The following is a 16,395-nucleotide window of genomic DNA, read 5'->3' on the forward strand; positions in this document are numbered from 1 at the left end:
AGGTGTCTAAAACTTGTCAGAACCACATGAATGAATTTGAACCCTTCCATGCTTTTAATTCTACCTTTCATACATTTATGAACTTCTAGAAACTGTTCTCCAGGGCAGTCAGAAGATCTAACTGTCTGTCTTTCATAATGTCTTCATGGCAAACAAAAAGCAGAGCCCAGTCAAGATCACTTTTTTTCTGATTTAGATTCCTCGTCTGCTCTAACAATTCGTACCCCTTTTTTTAAGAATCAAAAGTTTGACATTTTGAGCCGCAGCTTCATCTTTAAACATATTATCTTCAATACTTACTGTATCTCTCCTTTACACTTTATAGCAGGGCTGCAATTAGTCACATCTACGATGTGGATAAATAGGCTCTATGTTTTATCAACTGATAACTTGGTCTTTAAAATGCATTAAATGTGCCCATCACAATGTTAAGTGGAACTTCTTAAATGTCTGTCAATTCATCCAAATGAATAAAACTGACACTATCCAGCCAACTATAAAAAGACCAACAATCAATGAATTTAAGTATAATAACTAAATGATAATGATATAAAAACGGGCATTTGCAAAGTGTAACATGTACCATGGAATGACAGAATAATTGAGGTCTTGCTGAACAGGTCAGATCTTAAGTATCCATAAACAATGAACCAGAAGTTTCAAACCTAAAAATTACTTTAAAGAAATAGTCTGCAATTTAGAAAAAGATGCCGCCATATTTTATGTTGTGACAATGTCTGTTTTCAATTTTTGTTTGTGTCACTGAGATTTAAGTGTTGCAAGACTTTGACTTTAACGTTAATTAAGAAAAATGAATCTTGCACATTGAAAAATTTAACAAACATTTATTGAAAAAAAAAAAAACCTGTATAAAAATGATCAGTATTTGTTTAATTTGCTACATTGCATCTGACGATTTTGATATCATCGATGGGTCGATCCTGTCCACTAGTCTCAACCATCCCAATCCGGTTCAGCACCCCCATCCCCTGGCATACTCTTCCAAAAATAGTGTGCTTTCCATCTAACCACTGTGAGGGGGCCAGTGTGAGGAAGAACTGGCTTCCGTTTGTGTCTTGTCCTGCATTGGCCATCGCGAGAATACCAGCACCTAATAGGTATATAAATGAGATGATAGAATTAAAACATTGTCGCTTTTCACTTTTATTCAAAGATGCTAAATGTTAGCAAGCAACACGGAACAAGAAGTTGTCTCAAATATTATTGGGATATCAAATTAAGAAAAAGCACAAGGTATTGACTTTTGCACAACATTTAGTCCACATCTCCGCTTAGTTCCCTGATCATTAGAATCAGGAGCAGCTTCATTGGCCAGATATGTTTAAACTTACAAGGAATTTGCCTTCTGTTTACTGATCACTGGGAACACCCAATTTAGAGATGATGTTGATGAATACAAAGCCCAGTTTTAAAATCAGTCCTAAATAACATTCATGAGTCAGTACTGACAAACATACAAACAACTTAATGAATCATCTGCTACAACTTTTAATATCAGTCGTATGTCTATTATCAATATTCTAAATGTTAATCTAAAGGCTGCTTAACTTTAATAATTGCTATTAACATTATAAGTCCTCCCCGTTTTACCGTCACTTGTTGTTAATGTTAATATTAGAATGATAATCTGATTATCTAAACTGTGCCTGCTAAATGCCACACATACTTTTAACATAATTGCTGGCATTGCAGCAATACATCTGTTTAATTTTGTTGTAGCTCTGTTTGTTTGTCTCAATCCTTCTCTCTCTATCATTTAGTATTTAATGTGTATTCTTTGCCAGGTCTCCCTTGAAAAAGATATCTCTGATCTCAATGGGACTAACCTTGCTAATTTCTAATAATTTAATAAATAAATAAAATATCCCACATTCCAAGCCAACACAGTCGCAGCAGATTGCTGTTCAACATGAGTCTGGTTCTACCTGTTTAAAGGCAGTTTTTCTTTGCCATGGCTACTTTGCTGCATGTTCTGAAGTGCTGTGCTCATGGTGGGTAAATGTTGGCATCATGTTAAAAATAATAATATATAAGATCTAGACTTGCTTTTTTTGTAAAGTGTGTTGAGATAACATTTGTTTCACATTGTTGAATCAGTCAATCTTTAAACGAATAAAGAATGACTGATTGATTAAGTGTACAGTGTGCAGGAGACCCTTTCTTAAAATGACCAACTTACACTCATCTTTTCCCAATCTGACTCCTTGTAATTAATTATACTTAATGTTCTTTATATTGTGTAGAATTACCTGTGAATTTCAGCTCCAGGCTCAGTTCATCTTCAAACTGTTTACCAAATATGGAAGCACCACCGCGACCTGCGAGAGAAACAAATATCAGTTAATCAAAGATTCAATCACATGAGCCAAGCGTACAAAAAAAGTCAAAAGACTCTGACGTCTTGAAATATTTCAGAAGTTCAGATTTACATTCACAGCCAAAATGGATCCAAGTTTGGATTATGAATCTAATTCAAGGGTGTCTGGTTTATAAAGTGAACGATAAGTTGCCAAACAAAGTATGAGTATGAGCCATCACATGTGGTTTGAGCCTTTATGTGATGCGGAGAATAAAGGAGAAGCATTTTATAGAAACAATGTAAATGTGCTGTCAAAATTTGAGAGAAAATATATTCAAGTTTAGACAATCATACATTTTGTGCCACAACTTTTACCAAATCTGAACAAGAAAATATTTGCAAGTTCATCAAAACAAATGCTTTATATCTACTATTGTTTGTGTTCACTGAAACTATCAACGACCAGAATACCAAAAATAAAGCACCATTCTCAATATATGTAGACATTTAACCTTAAAGCCATGTCTAGATTATAGTAATGACTTACCAATAAATATCTTCATTGTAATTGTTCTTACTGAACACCATTCTACATATAATAGAGAGGAAATGTTTTTCCATAAACACTGACATTTTGGTTAAAAAGAAAAGAAAAAAGAACACTATGTTCTGGACACTTTGTTTTTCACTTTGGATGAACTGTATATGCACCAACCTGTTCCTGTAGGGTCTCCTCCCTGCACCATGAAGTCTTTGATGATGCGGTGAAACTTTGTATTGGTGTAGTAGCCTCTTCGGGCAAGCTCTGCAAAGTTCTTGCAGGTTTTTGGTGCATGTCTCCAGTACAGCTCCACTACAACCGTCCCCATCCTGCAATGAATTGGAAGTGTTAATAGCTGCCCAATCACCCGTCAACAGTATATTTATTGATAGTAAATGAGAGCTTTCACAGGTAGAAATCAATGTGGAGGGAATGCAAAGATCCAAGCATGCTGACAAAGAACTACAGAAAATAATATAGATAAGCGGAATTTGTTACGTCTCTTTACCCGCATAGTTTTTATTGGAACCTGTTCCAATAGAAGAAGGTAATATAAATCACGATGAGTTACTTAGGTCTCCAAAGTACCCGAGCACTTTATTTAGCTAAGGTGAGCAAATGGCTAGCCAGCTAGCTGAGTTAGCACTCATACGTTATCATAAACACTTACGTTGTGTCCAGAGCCACTGTTGGCGGCTGCCATGTGTCTGAAGGTATCCCTGACATTATCACTCCAAATGGGTATTCTCACTAGTCTTTACAAAAAACTACTTTGATAAAAAAAAAAGTTTATGATATTGGTGCTAAACACGTTCATTCAATTCATTCATGGACTTCTTCTTCGCTGGTTGTCTGTCATTTCCTCTTTGTGTGAGAGGAAGTTTGACTGCCCCCTACTGAACAGAAGCAAACATTTGTTGTAGTGAAGGATATACTTTTTGATGTAGCCCATAGTTGGCAACAGTTTAAAGTAATATACGGTATGTATTATTCTTTCTGACATGTATTTGCTACATCATTATAAAAGTGAAAATAATAACAAACAAATAGATTATAATTCGTCATTACGTCTTAAGAGCTTTTTTGCTGGCTCTTTTATGTTAACGATAGGAGCCGTTTTTGAAAATGAGTAGGATTAAGTTTACACTCATTTTATCCTACTCCTTAAGTTTTTAATTTGTAAATTTGTAGTCATAGTATGCTACAAATAAAAATACCAAAGACATATACAGAAAAGTATTTTGGATTTTGCTTCCATTGGCGCTGCCCTGCTTGCGACCCAGAGTACTGCTGCTCTCTTTCTTATTTATTGATTGTTCTGTGAAGGCAACTAAATGTTCAGCAATTGAGTCCAGGGAAAATAAACCCATTTGGTGAATAATGTATCGCATCCTGTTGGAAAGATCTATTGATCTGGTGTTTGTTTGTAAAGTTTGGAAGCAAAAGTATAATTTTCAATGTAATTATATTTGAATATAGTAGTTGCATTTACAAGAGATGTGAGATGTTTTAAGTTTTTGTGTTGAGTTTTAACAAATGGGGCCTTAGTTTCATGAACTGTGTTTATTCAATAGTGAAAAACTAAAATCAACTATAATCATAAAACTATGGTCATAAAACTATTTTCATTTTGACAGTTTATTAGGTTATATCAGGTGAATACAACTGTCATGGCTTGTCCAATTATATTTAACGATGAAGGTACTGCACATAGAAGAAAAGCATGAGAAAGTTATTAATTTAATTACTGATGACAGATATACAGAATGATTTAGAGAGATGTCAAACATTGATGTGTGTTGCACAACTAGATGGGAAAAATTGTACCATTGCATGCATATCAGTTCATCTCTCTCTCTCTCCCTCTCTCTGTCCCTCTCTCTCTCTGTCCCTCCCTCTCTCTCTCTCTCTGTCCCTCCCTCTCTCTCTCTCTCTCTCTCTCTCTCTGTCCCTCCCTCTCTCTCTCTCTCTCTCTCTGTCCCTCCCTCTCTCTCTCTCTCTTACTTCAACTTTGATTTACATTTATACCTATGAATTTAACAGTAAAAATGTCGCCAGAGATTCACATAAAATCAAAACAATGGTAAGCAATGATGTAGCATGAAGTAATGGTAATAATAATAATAATAATAATAATACTTTAAAAAAAAATCCAAAAATATAATAACCACAAATAAACAGAACAAAGAAAGTTTGTCATTCATTCTCTTACTTATGATCTTTGCTGCTTTAGAAAAAAGTTGCTTCACATTGAAAGCACATATTGAAATAACACAACTATTTAACCAATTTGGCAAACTTAAAACTATCTTATATATAAGATTAATAAATCATGTTGTATTACAGTTTTTCTCAGTCGCTTTGGTACATTTCTCGAATCATCCTCGACATTTGCAAAACAGTAAGTGCATTTCTCAAAACAATTCGTACAAATAGCAAAACACCATGAATTACCTGCAAAAGCCAGTCTCTTGCTCAAAATCCTTAGTTCATCTCTCAAAAGTAAATATCTGTGTCAATGAACATGTCAGTGCCAGACAGTCAAATTGCTTAGTCATGTTGTCAATATAACAGTGTACTCTGGAGGGGTGTTCTGATATAAACTATGGCTAAAGTTCTGATGACAATTATTGTAAATTGTAAGTTACACCTTAGTGTTTGTGGGAGATTGATTGCAAGAGACTGGACAAGATTCACATTTACGCTTTTACTGTTTGTACTGTAATTTGTTGACAGACCATGTCATTACGATACAGAAAGGAAAAGACAGCACTGCATAGCACAAAGAAAAAAACAAAAAAACAAAAGTAGAAATGTGAACATAGGACAATCTCCTTAGGGAAAACTGTACATGCTTCACACATTTCCCTTCGCTAGAGAAAGTCAAGATTCACCTGGGAGCAATTTAGCAATTCAGGACAGATTTAGAAAAAAAGTCTAATGGAAATATATAGAAATATGCTTGACATATTATGACAACTTGTTCAACCATAAAGGTGCGATTTAAGTAATTGAGGTTATCATTAAAGTGTCCAACTAGAGGCTGACTCTTGGGACAGCTGTGCAGATGGGAAATGGAAAAAGGAGTATTTAGTCCAAGAGTCACTGTGTGCTTTCCCCCTGCCATAACCGTGAGGTGTTGTACAGACGTATGGCCAGGGGGACAAAAGAGTTCTTGAGTCTGTCCGTGGAACAGGATTCCTTCGGAAGTCCACCAGCATCTGCTTGGTCTTGGAGGTGTTCAGCTGCAGATGGTTTGAACTGCACCACGTCACAAAGTCCCCTACCAGACTCCTGTCCTCCTCCTCCTGTCCATCCCTGACACAACCAACTATCACAGTGTCATCCGAGTATTTCTGCATGTGGCAGAGCTCGGAGTTATACTGGAAGTCAGAGGTATACAGGGTGAACAAGACAGGAGAGAGAAAAAATCTAATTGATTCTAGCTTTACATGTGGGAAAATGTTGACTGCTGGTTATATGAATTAGGGTTTTTGAATGGGATAGCTTGGGTTTATCTAATATTGGTTTCTGAGAGGTAAAGATCAAGAGCAGTAATGTATAGCACACAATTAGAAGGAAGTAGAAGTCAGCCCTGCCCTTTTAAGCACAAAACACAAACCTGCACTCAGATGTACAAAATGTGGACTATTCACAACATAATTATTGTTCATTTAAACTTATAATGACAGGCTTGTCAGATTTACAATAAGTCAAGAAAGACTGACTTGAGTTGCAGTACAATCTTAGCAGAGCTTGTGAAGAGGCATAGTTGGGCAGGAAGTCTTCCTGAAAAAGTCCCAACTCATGAAAAGTGTTATTTATATTTGAGCTCAAACCTTCTATCTTCTGGTAGTTTGGAAATTATTGTATTTAAGTTGCATGCCACACCCTGAAATGTAGTATATCAATACATCCCTTTACCTGAGGAGCTCACATTAATAACCTTCTACTTCCTTCTAATTGTGTGCTATACATCACTGCTCTTGATCTTTACTTCTCAGAAAGCAATATTAGATAAACCCAAGCTATCCCATTCAAAAACCCTAATTTATATAACCAGCAGTCAAAATCCCATCTCCCCACATGTAAAGCTAGAATCAATTAGATTTTGGCTTTAGTTTTTTGAAAATATAGGCATAATAAACTATCCAGGTTACTGAAATGGATTTATAGACTTTAAAAAAAGTTGTTCGGAGCAGCTCTGCTCAAAAGGCCTACAAGACAAGACTTTTTAATATCCATTTATCAGTATGTTTTTGTACAGTGTAGCCACAACAGTTTTAATAAACTGCTGTAGTTCATGTTGAAATCGAGAGGGGGCAGCAACACAGAAACAAGATGTCGAAGCGTGCCGTAATAGTTCTAAAGAAGAAGAACTTTACTTTGACACTTCACTTGAACCCCAGTAGCTTCTTCCTGCCTGGACTGTCCTGCCCTAACTTCAGCACTTCAGCTTGTCCACGGAATTGTCCTATCTTGTCATCAAAGCAAGGTAGAGACACCCGTTTACTCTGTCTTTAACTTTGTTTCTAGAGGTTTGTTACGTTTGCTTTCTCGGTTGTTGTCTGTGAACAGGTCATTTGTCTTACGTTAAACTTCAGTGTAATTTCTGCTCAGTTAGCTAGGTAAGCTAATGTTGGCTGCACGAACCAAGAAAGTATGTTAACGTCAATGCTACAGTGGATGTATTGTTTTGTGTGTTACGATGAAAGTTAGAGAACAGCTTACTATGTAATGTGATATGATTAAATGTGGCCGAGTCCTAACTCAACAAACGTGACTTCGTTTGCAAGGTCAAACTATTATGTCAAGAGGATTCAATTCATTAATTTGTTTCTAAAACTTCCATAGAATAATTTTACATTTAAAAGGGTTTTTGTATATAAATTGTTTTTCATTTTGGGGACTTACAGCTTAGTCAAACATATGTCAAACACTGACTCAAAAAGATTATAATTATTCTACAGATATTCAAAAACACGTACGATGCTTTAACAAGCAGTCCAAAACCCAAAAATGATTAAATTTCATATCATAGAAGAGTTTAAAACAAAGAGTTAGAAATGCATCACAAGTTTACAGTAAATATTGACAACCGGTGCTACTAATTTCTGGCTAAAATGAACGACAAACAACAACATTACCTGTTTAATAACTTAAATTTCTTCTATAAAAAGTCCTTGTTAAATGAATGTTCTTTAGAGGTCAACGAGACAGTAGCCAATGTTTAATATGTAATCTAAAGGTAGAACTTCAATAGAAACACACTTGGAGGAATTTGAAATTCCGATGATTAACTGAGTCCTTGGACATTTATTCCCTGTATCAAATGGTGTTTATATTATTAACTTTATGCAGGTAATGTGTTGTGCAACAGATTGAGATTTGGTGTGTTTACATCAGTGTCACCTGTAATTGGAACAAGAATTGCAGGAATCCCTCATTGGTCTTGCGTGCTGCTCAGTCTGCAGTGTCAACCTGCATGTTTATCTGACAGGCAAAGTGGAGGGATTATTGGATGTATCATGTCATGTGGTGACTGGCAGAGGGAGTTTGCTGTGACAGGACATCTAAAACCTATATTTATATTACTGAATTAAACTGCAGCCAATCCGGCCGGTTGTTGTTACAAGCTTAACCTTGCTTTGACTGCAGCAGAAAATGCTACATGTGATTAATCAGACGAGAAAGTCAAATCCAATTAGGGTTGTAGCATGTCAGTTAGCAACCTTAAGCTTGCAGCCAGGTCAGGATTATTCTTGTGAGTAAGCCCCAAGGACAAAAGAGAGTAAAGCAGTGAAAATAGTTCAAGGGGAAAAAAATATAGACTCACTATCTTTCTTTCTTTGTCAAGTTGTTGTTACAGGCTGTGTACACATTTGTTCAGAGGACTGCAGGAAAGTAAGTTTCACTTCTTTGTCTGGTCTCAAGGTCCTACACCATGTCCATCCTTAAGATCCACGCCCGAGAGATCTTTGATTCTCGTGGAAACCCCACCGTGGAGGTTGATCTTTACACTGACAAGGGTAAGCAAAAATACTGCACTAAAAAAAAAAAAAATTCTTGTTTTATTTTACTCTAACGGTCTTATCTGCTTCGTTGTTTGTGTCACAGGCTTGTTTAGAGCTGCCGTACCAAGTGGTGCATCCACCGGGATCTATGAAGCCCTGGAGCTCCGGGACAATGATAAGTCTCGCTACCTTGGGAAAGGTTTGGACACTTGTTTTGTTGTTCCTTTGAATAAAACAATATTTTTCCTATATTAGATGTAATTTCAAAATGGTAACCACCAAACAGAAACCAGTTGTATTTATTTTTTTCACTGAGGTAGGAAAATAAAAAAATACATATTTACGCTTATCTAATTCTTTCTTTTTCCGTGTCATCTTTACTTCTCTCTCTCTCTGTCCTCCTTTCCCCCAGATGTGAAAGGGTTAGTTGGTTTTGATTGCCTGTCTTTGGTATTTAAAGACAATACAAATTTGTAAATGATATTAACAACATTTAACGGTCTTGACAGCTGATAATGAAATGTGTGTGGCATCACATAAAGATAAGAGGCATGATGAACTGTCAGTAAAGCATGTTGAAACTACAGTATTGTTGACAAGCCTGTGGACTTATCCTCTATGAAATGAAACCGTGTTGACGTGTTTAAACAGAGTAGATTTTGAAAACCTGAAATAAATGTATTAATGCTGTTGCATGTCTTTTTGTCTGTGTGTAAGAGGATAACGCTGCATGTGTTTTAAACATCTGATTTTCTGATTTGATTGAAATGCTTTGGCCATAATGTTCTGGGAGAATAACAACTCTTATCTGTCCGTCACAGGAGTTTCAAAGGCTGTAGAAAACATCAATTCTACTATTGCACCCGCACTTGTTGGCCAAGTAAGAAAACAACTTTATCACTCTCAGTCTGTGTGTCTGTTTCTCAAAATGTGTTTTCTTATTGTACTGTGTGTACAAACAAGCTTTCTTATCGATGGTTGTCTTTTAATGTGAATCTTTCCCGACCTGTTTCCCCCTTCTTGTCAGGATGTATCTGTGGTTGAGCAGGAGAAAATTGACCAGATGATGATTGATCTGGATGGCACAGAGAACAAATGTAAGTGGCTATAATCAGAATGTTTTTTTTGTCTTTTCTAACTCCCACAAACTTCAGCAGAGTCTGATTATCTGACTTGTTGCAGATTTCTGATGAGTAGCTGTTTCAGTTCCTGTTTGTTTATGCATCCATGTCTGGTTTTTCAATCCTACAACCTTTAACAGGGCTTTGAATACTGCAGAGTGCTGATCTGACACCAGTGTTTGATTCATAAGATGTATGGCACACTGTGTTGGATCATTCTTTAAAAACAACATCAAGTTTGACTTACACACTGGTTTTCTAACTATGACATATATGATGTGGTGTGCACATGTAAAAATATAATTAGATTGAATAGATCAGCCCATGATTGGTGCCCCCTGTAACTAATAACTGATCCAGCTACTTAAATTAGCATTGGACCCCTATCAGTATCCAATCAGTGCATTCAATGACCAACATGACCACTGTGAAGTACCTGTCATCTTCCTGCAATCAGCTGTGAAACCATTAAACTATCGTTAGTTAATACTTGATAGAGATTTTAAGTATGTGTTTTATTAATATTGCATATTTAAATTCTAAATGTTCTCCATTTAGCCAAATTTGGAGCAAATGCCATCCTTGGTGTGTCCCTTGCTGTTTGCAAAGCCGGTGCAGCAGAGAAAGGTGTCCCTCTATATCGTCATATTGCTGACCTTGCAGGAAACCCAGATGTCATCTTGCCTGTGCCAGTAAGGATCTGTGTGCAAAATGACATGCATTTTTTTTTCCTCATTTCATTTTTTTCTTACACCTTTCCGAGTATTATGAAGTAAAAGCTCTCGTCTCTCCCCCCCAGGCCTTCAACGTGATCAATGGTGGCTCTCATGCAGGCAACAAGCTTGCCATGCAGGAGTTCATGATCCTGCCTGCTGGTGCGAGCAGCTTCAAAGAGGCCATGCGCATCGGAGCTGAGGTCTACCACAACCTCAAGAACGTAATTAAGAAGAAATATGGTCAGGATGCCACCAATGTGGGAGATGAAGGTGGCTTTGCTCCGAACATCCTGGAGAACCAGGAAGGTAAGCTAAAGAAACGTTTTGTAAAAAATGTATAAAACAAAGTATAAACCATATGCACAATATTCAGCTCACTGCAATTTTAAAAGAACAAACTCATTCTGATTGTTTTCCTTTGGAAAGGTTGGTATTTATATGGAGTGCTGATGTAGGCTTTATAGCTATACTTATTCCAGGCTTCTACAGTTTGATGCATATCAATGGTTTATTGCTTCCCTAATATTCTGATCTCTCAATGTGAATGACATATTCTTTCTTGATGTACTCCGGGTAGATCATTTTCTGTGGTGTGAAGTTCACATTGTAATGTTGTGATGTTTTAACTCTGCAGCTCTGGAGTTGATAAAGGAGGCGATAGCCAAAGCTGGATACACGGAGGAGGTTGTGATCGGCATGGATGTGGCAGCATCTGAATTCTACAGGGAGGGAAAATACGACCTGGACTTCAAGTCTCCTGATGACCCGAGCCGTTACATCACTCCTGATGAGCTGGCTGATCTTTACAAGAGCTTTGTGAAGGATTATCCAGGTAACCGCCTGACACTTTACCTTTGTTCACATTATTAAGCAGGTGATGATCAGGGCACACAATAGGACACTAGAGTCAGCAACTACAGTACGTGGCTGATCTGTAGCTTGACTGGATCCTTTCTTCAGTTTCAATCTATTTCTCTTCTGACAGGGTCAGGCAAATGAAGTGTGTGCTATGGTCAACGCTGGTTTATGACATCAAACACCTTTTAGCCTTAGAGAGCTGCCGACAGCAAACTCAGCTGTCAGCATCTGTTAGTATAAAAATGAAATGAAACGGAAGAGATAAAAGTAAAAGGATACAACACCATGTTTTTGAAGCAAATACAACTCTGTGAGAGCGCTGACATCAAAATGCAGATAACAGAAATCTGTCATTTGACGAAAAATCAGCCCACTGAAAAAAATCAAAACCATTCAAACTGGAGCTGAAAGTAAAATCATCTGTTTTCACATTGTAAAAAACGTAACTAACGCTGAGATAAAGAGTTCAATTGGAAGGAACATCGGATCATGCATGTCTAAAACAAAGCCTGAGCTTACATGAACATGTCTGGAATACTGAGACTATACTGAACTGTCTCATAGAGCAAACAACCATCACACTTTAGAGATAGGTGTCCTCCTTTGATTTTCACTTACACTACATGACTCACTTTGACATACTCATTCATCAGACTGTTCCCTTGTGCTTGTTTTTTTTTTGTCTTGATGGATATTAATGTGGAAATACAATTGAACAGAAATAATGTTGATGTTCTAATTCAAAGCTGTGATTGGTTCATACATCTGCATGCTTTGCTTTCAGTGGTTTCCATTGAGGATCCATTTGACCAGGACGACTGGGCAGCCTGGAGCAGCTTCACTGGAAGCACAGACATCCAGATTGTGGGAGACGATCTCACAGTGACCAACCCTACTCGCATCAGCAAAGCTGTGGAGGAGAAGGCCTGCAACTGTCTGCTGCTAAAGGTCAATCAGATTGGCTCCGTCACCGAGTCTATGAGAGCGTAAGTTAAAATAAGTCAGGGTGTGTCTATGGATCAACTTAATGTCAAACAAACACACTCAAATATTTACTTGAGTCATGATTATATCAATCAAACATGCCTTCATTAAAATGGCTTTTCATTGCTTTTTTCATGTGGGTAATCGGTATAATTGGTCATCTTTTAGTACAAGGCCACTTTTTGATTATCTCCTGTTTGCTCTGTTAAACTAACAGGATTAGACTGTGAGTAGACCGCTTCTTGTTTGCTGTCCAGCTCTTCTTGTAGTGCTTTTTGAACACGTTTCCTGTTTCTCAACAAAGATTTTATTGCAGTGACTTGTTGCTGGAAAAGGACTGGTTTGCTTCCTATGAAGCCTTTCAAATGTAGCTACTGCCATCTAGAGGCACTTTTCTTACTACCACATAGTTCAATAGTAAGGCATTATAACAGGAAATCTGCAAATAACAAATTCATATTTTTGAATTTCTTCTATATAATATTACTTTAAGCCGCTGTGAGAAGTTTTTTTAATGATTATGAAAAAAAATGCAATTATTGTTGATGCAGCCTGTTGATCTGCAAATTAAAAGGGACCACCAGTGACTACATTGATTTATATAGTAATTTAATGAATTCAATTTGAACTGGAATGTATTAGTCTCTCAGTTAAAGTCTCGGCTATCCTCCTCTCAGGTGTAAGATGGCTCAGGAGAGCGGCTGGGGTGTGATGGTCAGCCATCGCTCTGGTGAAACTGAGGACACGTTCATAGCAGATTTGGTGGTTGGCCTCTGCACAGGACAGGTAAATTAATATAATGACAGACATTAAGTTTATTATTGTTTGTTAAAAAGAATACATTTTACAATTTCACATTGATGCCAAAAATATGTCTTCATCCTCATTTTTACATTTCAATGTTATTCCACTTTGTTTTATCTACTTTGATAGGAGTCTAAATATAAGACGTGTAAAATAGAATAAAAGTGTGACCAAATGTGTATGGGAATAATGACCAGATGACAAGATTAACAGAAACATTGCACACATTTTCTCAAACACTTTTAGATCAAGACTGGGGCTCCATGTCGCTCTGAACGTTTGGCCAAATACAACCAGATTCTGAGGTAAGAATAATTATTATGTAAACTGAGGAACTGAATCACAAACGTTTCATTCTGAAGCTATAACATGTGTGTGTTATTTTACATGATTGTACATGACGTTGTTAAACATTACTACTTTTATAAAAATTGTATGAATTATATTGTTTTTGTTTTGAATGCCTTTCTCTCAAGTGGTCTGATTCTTTGCTTTTTAAACAGCCTTGTGTCTGTTTATATCTTATCTTTATCAAATAATTACATGCTGAGGAAAATGTTTAATTATTGTTTAAAAAAAAAGTAGAAACATTAAAGAGGGGAAATTAACTTTGAACTATGTTTGTCTGTAGAATTGAAGAGGAGCTCGGAGACGAAGCTCGTTTCGCTGGAAAGAAATTCCGGAACCCACTGGCGCAGTAAATGAATAAAGCATTTCTTCCTACACACGGAGGAATTAATATGCACAGATGTAGGACAACACACTGTTACAATCATGGTTAATGAAGAACTAATGTTACACTAACTGTGCTACTGAGTAAAAGAAAGAGAACATACTGTAATAAGCAACACCTCTACTATTCTGTTTGTGGAGTAAAGCAATAGACCAGATTCAAACTTCTGTATTATTTATTTACAACACTCTAATTGTTTAAAAAAAACTGCACTTAGATTGAAAGTTAATAAAAAGTTTTCTTAGAGACAGAATGTGTTTTGATTATTTGTCCCATGTTTCTTTTTAATTTTGCCATTGTGGCGGTAGAGGGTTTTTTTCTGGTAAGATTTAAAAAATATATATATATATTCAAAATTTGGATTAATTCAGCACATAGCACAGAATAAACAGTATTGATGGTGTGAGTAAAACATGTGATAATCAAGGTGAAGAGGGAACTGCAGAGCCCTTAATAAACTCCAAAACTTGCAAACAGAGGTGCACATCTGTAAATAGCCAACTAGTTATATAAATACATAAAATAAAACCAGTGACTTCACCTTTGTGTATGTTATATTTTCTGGTATCTTCACTCTTCTGTTAAAGTGAATACTTATAAAGTTAAAGACAAAACAACATATCTGAGAACATTGTTTAACTTTAAGCACCCATTGAGGTTTCTCACTGTTTCGTCACATTTCAAAGAACAAACTCATTTATGAAATTACTTTACACATTTCTCAACGTTGACATTTCCAGCCCTACCTCTAGTAATTTTTATCATTTCTTGCGTTTTATGTTATTTCAATTTTGAAAGCCAGTTTTTTTGATACTCTGGCTACTGATTGAGTTTTTAAGCAATTCCCTGCTTATCTAATTCACCACATGAAAAGTTGTCTTCACCTCTGTAGGGAGTTTTTTATTATTAGAGATTCTTGTTAAACTTGCAGGGTCCATTTGAAAAAGGGTTTGGTGTTATTTATTTGTCTGCTATCTTCATACACTGTGAATTCAGGTACGTTATAAAAATACATGCTCTCTGCTTCTCTGTTTAAACCCCATATCTTGAGTTGTCTGTAGAAATAGATTTTAACTTTATCAAAGGTCGTTAACTGAATAAGTTATTTAAACAAGTCTACTTTAGACTGTTGGATGTGCAGCAAATGCTCCATTATGCATTTAATTGTTAATTACAGGAAAATACAAAGCTGCTTGATTAGCCTTTTTTTTTTTTTTATTGTGATAAGGTGAACAAGTACAAAACAAAAATGTGCATATAGACATAACAATTAAAGCGACGCCAAATAAACAAAAACAGGCAAAACAGAAATAAACAAAATCAAAATCAAAATACGCAAACATTAGCAAAGACAAATACAATTGATGTAGATATAATAAAAGTCAAGTAGTAAGTTGAAGTAGTGTATAAGAAACGTGTGAATGTGTGTGTGGCAGTATAATACATTAAAGTGAGTGGCTGAATGGGAAGTAGCAAGAAAAATAAATAGCAACAAAATTGAAGATAATTGAGAGGAAGAGAAAAAAGGGGAGAAAAAAAAGATATATATGTGTTTACATTAAAGGAAAGAAGAACATTTTAAATTTGAATTTATATATATAGAAATAACAAAATAAAATGTTTGGTGTTAATGTGTGTGTTAACAAGTCTACTTTAGAATAGAATAGAATAGAATAGATGTTTATTGCCATTTGCACAGGTACAGGACAGTACATTGGAATTCTTGTGCGTTTCTCCCTGAGTCAGCTTCTACAAAAAAGTTAAAATTATATATAAAATAGAATAGCATTGTAAGAAAAAAAGAAAGTACAAAAAAGTAAAAAATAAATACGTTGTATTAACAGCTAAGTAAATTAAAATAAACTGTACAGAAGTTATACACTGTATAATACAAAAACAAAAACAAATAACAAGGGGAACACTGTACAATGAAATGAAAATATAAATATGTTTACTACTAATAATAATACTTTAGACTTGGATGTGTAGCAAATGCTCCATTATGCATTTAATTGTTAATTACAGGAAAATACAAAGCTGCTCGATTAGCCTTTTTCGTCACAGAACCAGGCTGCATCCATTCTTGCACTATATTGTATTAAATAATTCCAATGTAAAATGTTTTCACATTGATGCTATATTGCCGTCTGAATTAACCTTAAAACCATCACTGCTATAAATAGTGCAAAACAAGCAATTTTTTTTTTTAACTGAGTGATTAACTATACCACTGCCTTTCATGAAGCTACCACGTATATTATTGTCTTTTCTTTTGGTGGATAATATGACGGCTTACATAACAGC

The 16,395-nt window shown here is 35.8% G+C and overlaps 2 protein-coding genes across 3 annotated transcripts; one reads left to right on the forward strand and one right to left on the reverse strand.

Annotated features, from left to right (window-relative positions):
- Positions 1 to 829: 829 nt before the first annotated feature.
- Positions 830 to 3,735, reverse strand: ppil1 (peptidylprolyl isomerase (cyclophilin)-like 1). Its single transcript, XM_061042845.1, has 4 exons — positions 3,532 to 3,735; positions 3,036 to 3,190; positions 2,271 to 2,339; positions 830 to 1,111 (listed from the first exon to the last, which is right to left on the reverse strand). The coding sequence occupies exons 1-4, from the start codon at positions 3,585 to 3,587 to the stop codon at positions 891 to 893; spliced, it is 501 nt and encodes a 166-aa protein (XP_060898828.1). The 5' UTR covers positions 3,588 to 3,735; the 3' UTR covers positions 830 to 890.
- A 3,470-nt stretch (positions 3,736 to 7,205) lies between these two features.
- eno1b (enolase 1b, (alpha)) lies at positions 7,206 to 14,344 on the forward strand. 2 transcript variants are annotated; one of them, XM_061042846.1, is made up of 12 exons: positions 7,206 to 7,356; positions 8,796 to 8,890; positions 8,979 to 9,074; positions 9,697 to 9,755; positions 9,903 to 9,972; positions 10,555 to 10,688; positions 10,796 to 11,018; positions 11,347 to 11,544; positions 12,355 to 12,556; positions 13,232 to 13,340; positions 13,605 to 13,663; positions 13,990 to 14,344. In XM_061042846.1, exons 2-12 carry the CDS (start codon positions 8,806 to 8,808, stop codon positions 14,057 to 14,059), a joined length of 1,305 nt encoding a protein of 434 aa, XP_060898829.1. In that variant the 5' UTR covers positions 7,206 to 7,356; positions 8,796 to 8,805; the 3' UTR covers positions 14,060 to 14,344. The 2 variants fall into 2 exon arrangements, with proteins under 2 accessions (XP_060898829.1, XP_060898830.1); XM_061042847.1 differs by having other exon boundaries at positions 7,260 to 7,399.
- The last annotated feature ends 2,051 nt before the right edge of the window (positions 14,345 to 16,395 follow it).

Source organism: Labrus mixtus, chromosome 7, assembly GCF_963584025.1.
Source record: "Labrus mixtus chromosome 7, fLabMix1.1, whole genome shotgun sequence".
In the NCBI taxonomy this organism is placed as follows: Eukaryota; Metazoa; Chordata; class Actinopteri; order Labriformes; family Labridae; genus Labrus; species Labrus mixtus.

Coding starts and splice junctions, on each gene's coding strand:
- ppil1 (XM_061042845.1), bottom strand. CDS start 3,587: ATGTCAGGGATACCTTCAGACACATGGCAGCCGCCAACAGTGGCTCTG. Junction 3,191..3,531: donor ACAGTGGCTCTGGACACAAC/GTAAGTGTTTAT, acceptor AATTCATTGCAG/GATGGGGACGGTTGTAGTGG. Junction 2,340..3,035: donor AGGAGACCCTACAGGAACAG/GTTGGTGCATAT, acceptor TTTCTCTCGCAG/GTCGCGGTGGTGCTTCCATA.
- eno1b (XM_061042846.1), top strand. CDS start 8,806: ATGTCCATCCTTAAGATCCACGCCCGAGAGATCTTTGATTCTCGTGGA. Junction 9,075..9,696: donor GTCTCGCTACCTTGGGAAAG/GTTTGGACACTT, acceptor TGTCCGTCACAG/GAGTTTCAAAGGCTGTAGAA. Junction 9,756..9,902: donor CACCCGCACTTGTTGGCCAA/GTAAGAAAACAA, acceptor CCTTCTTGTCAG/GATGTATCTGTGGTTGAGCA.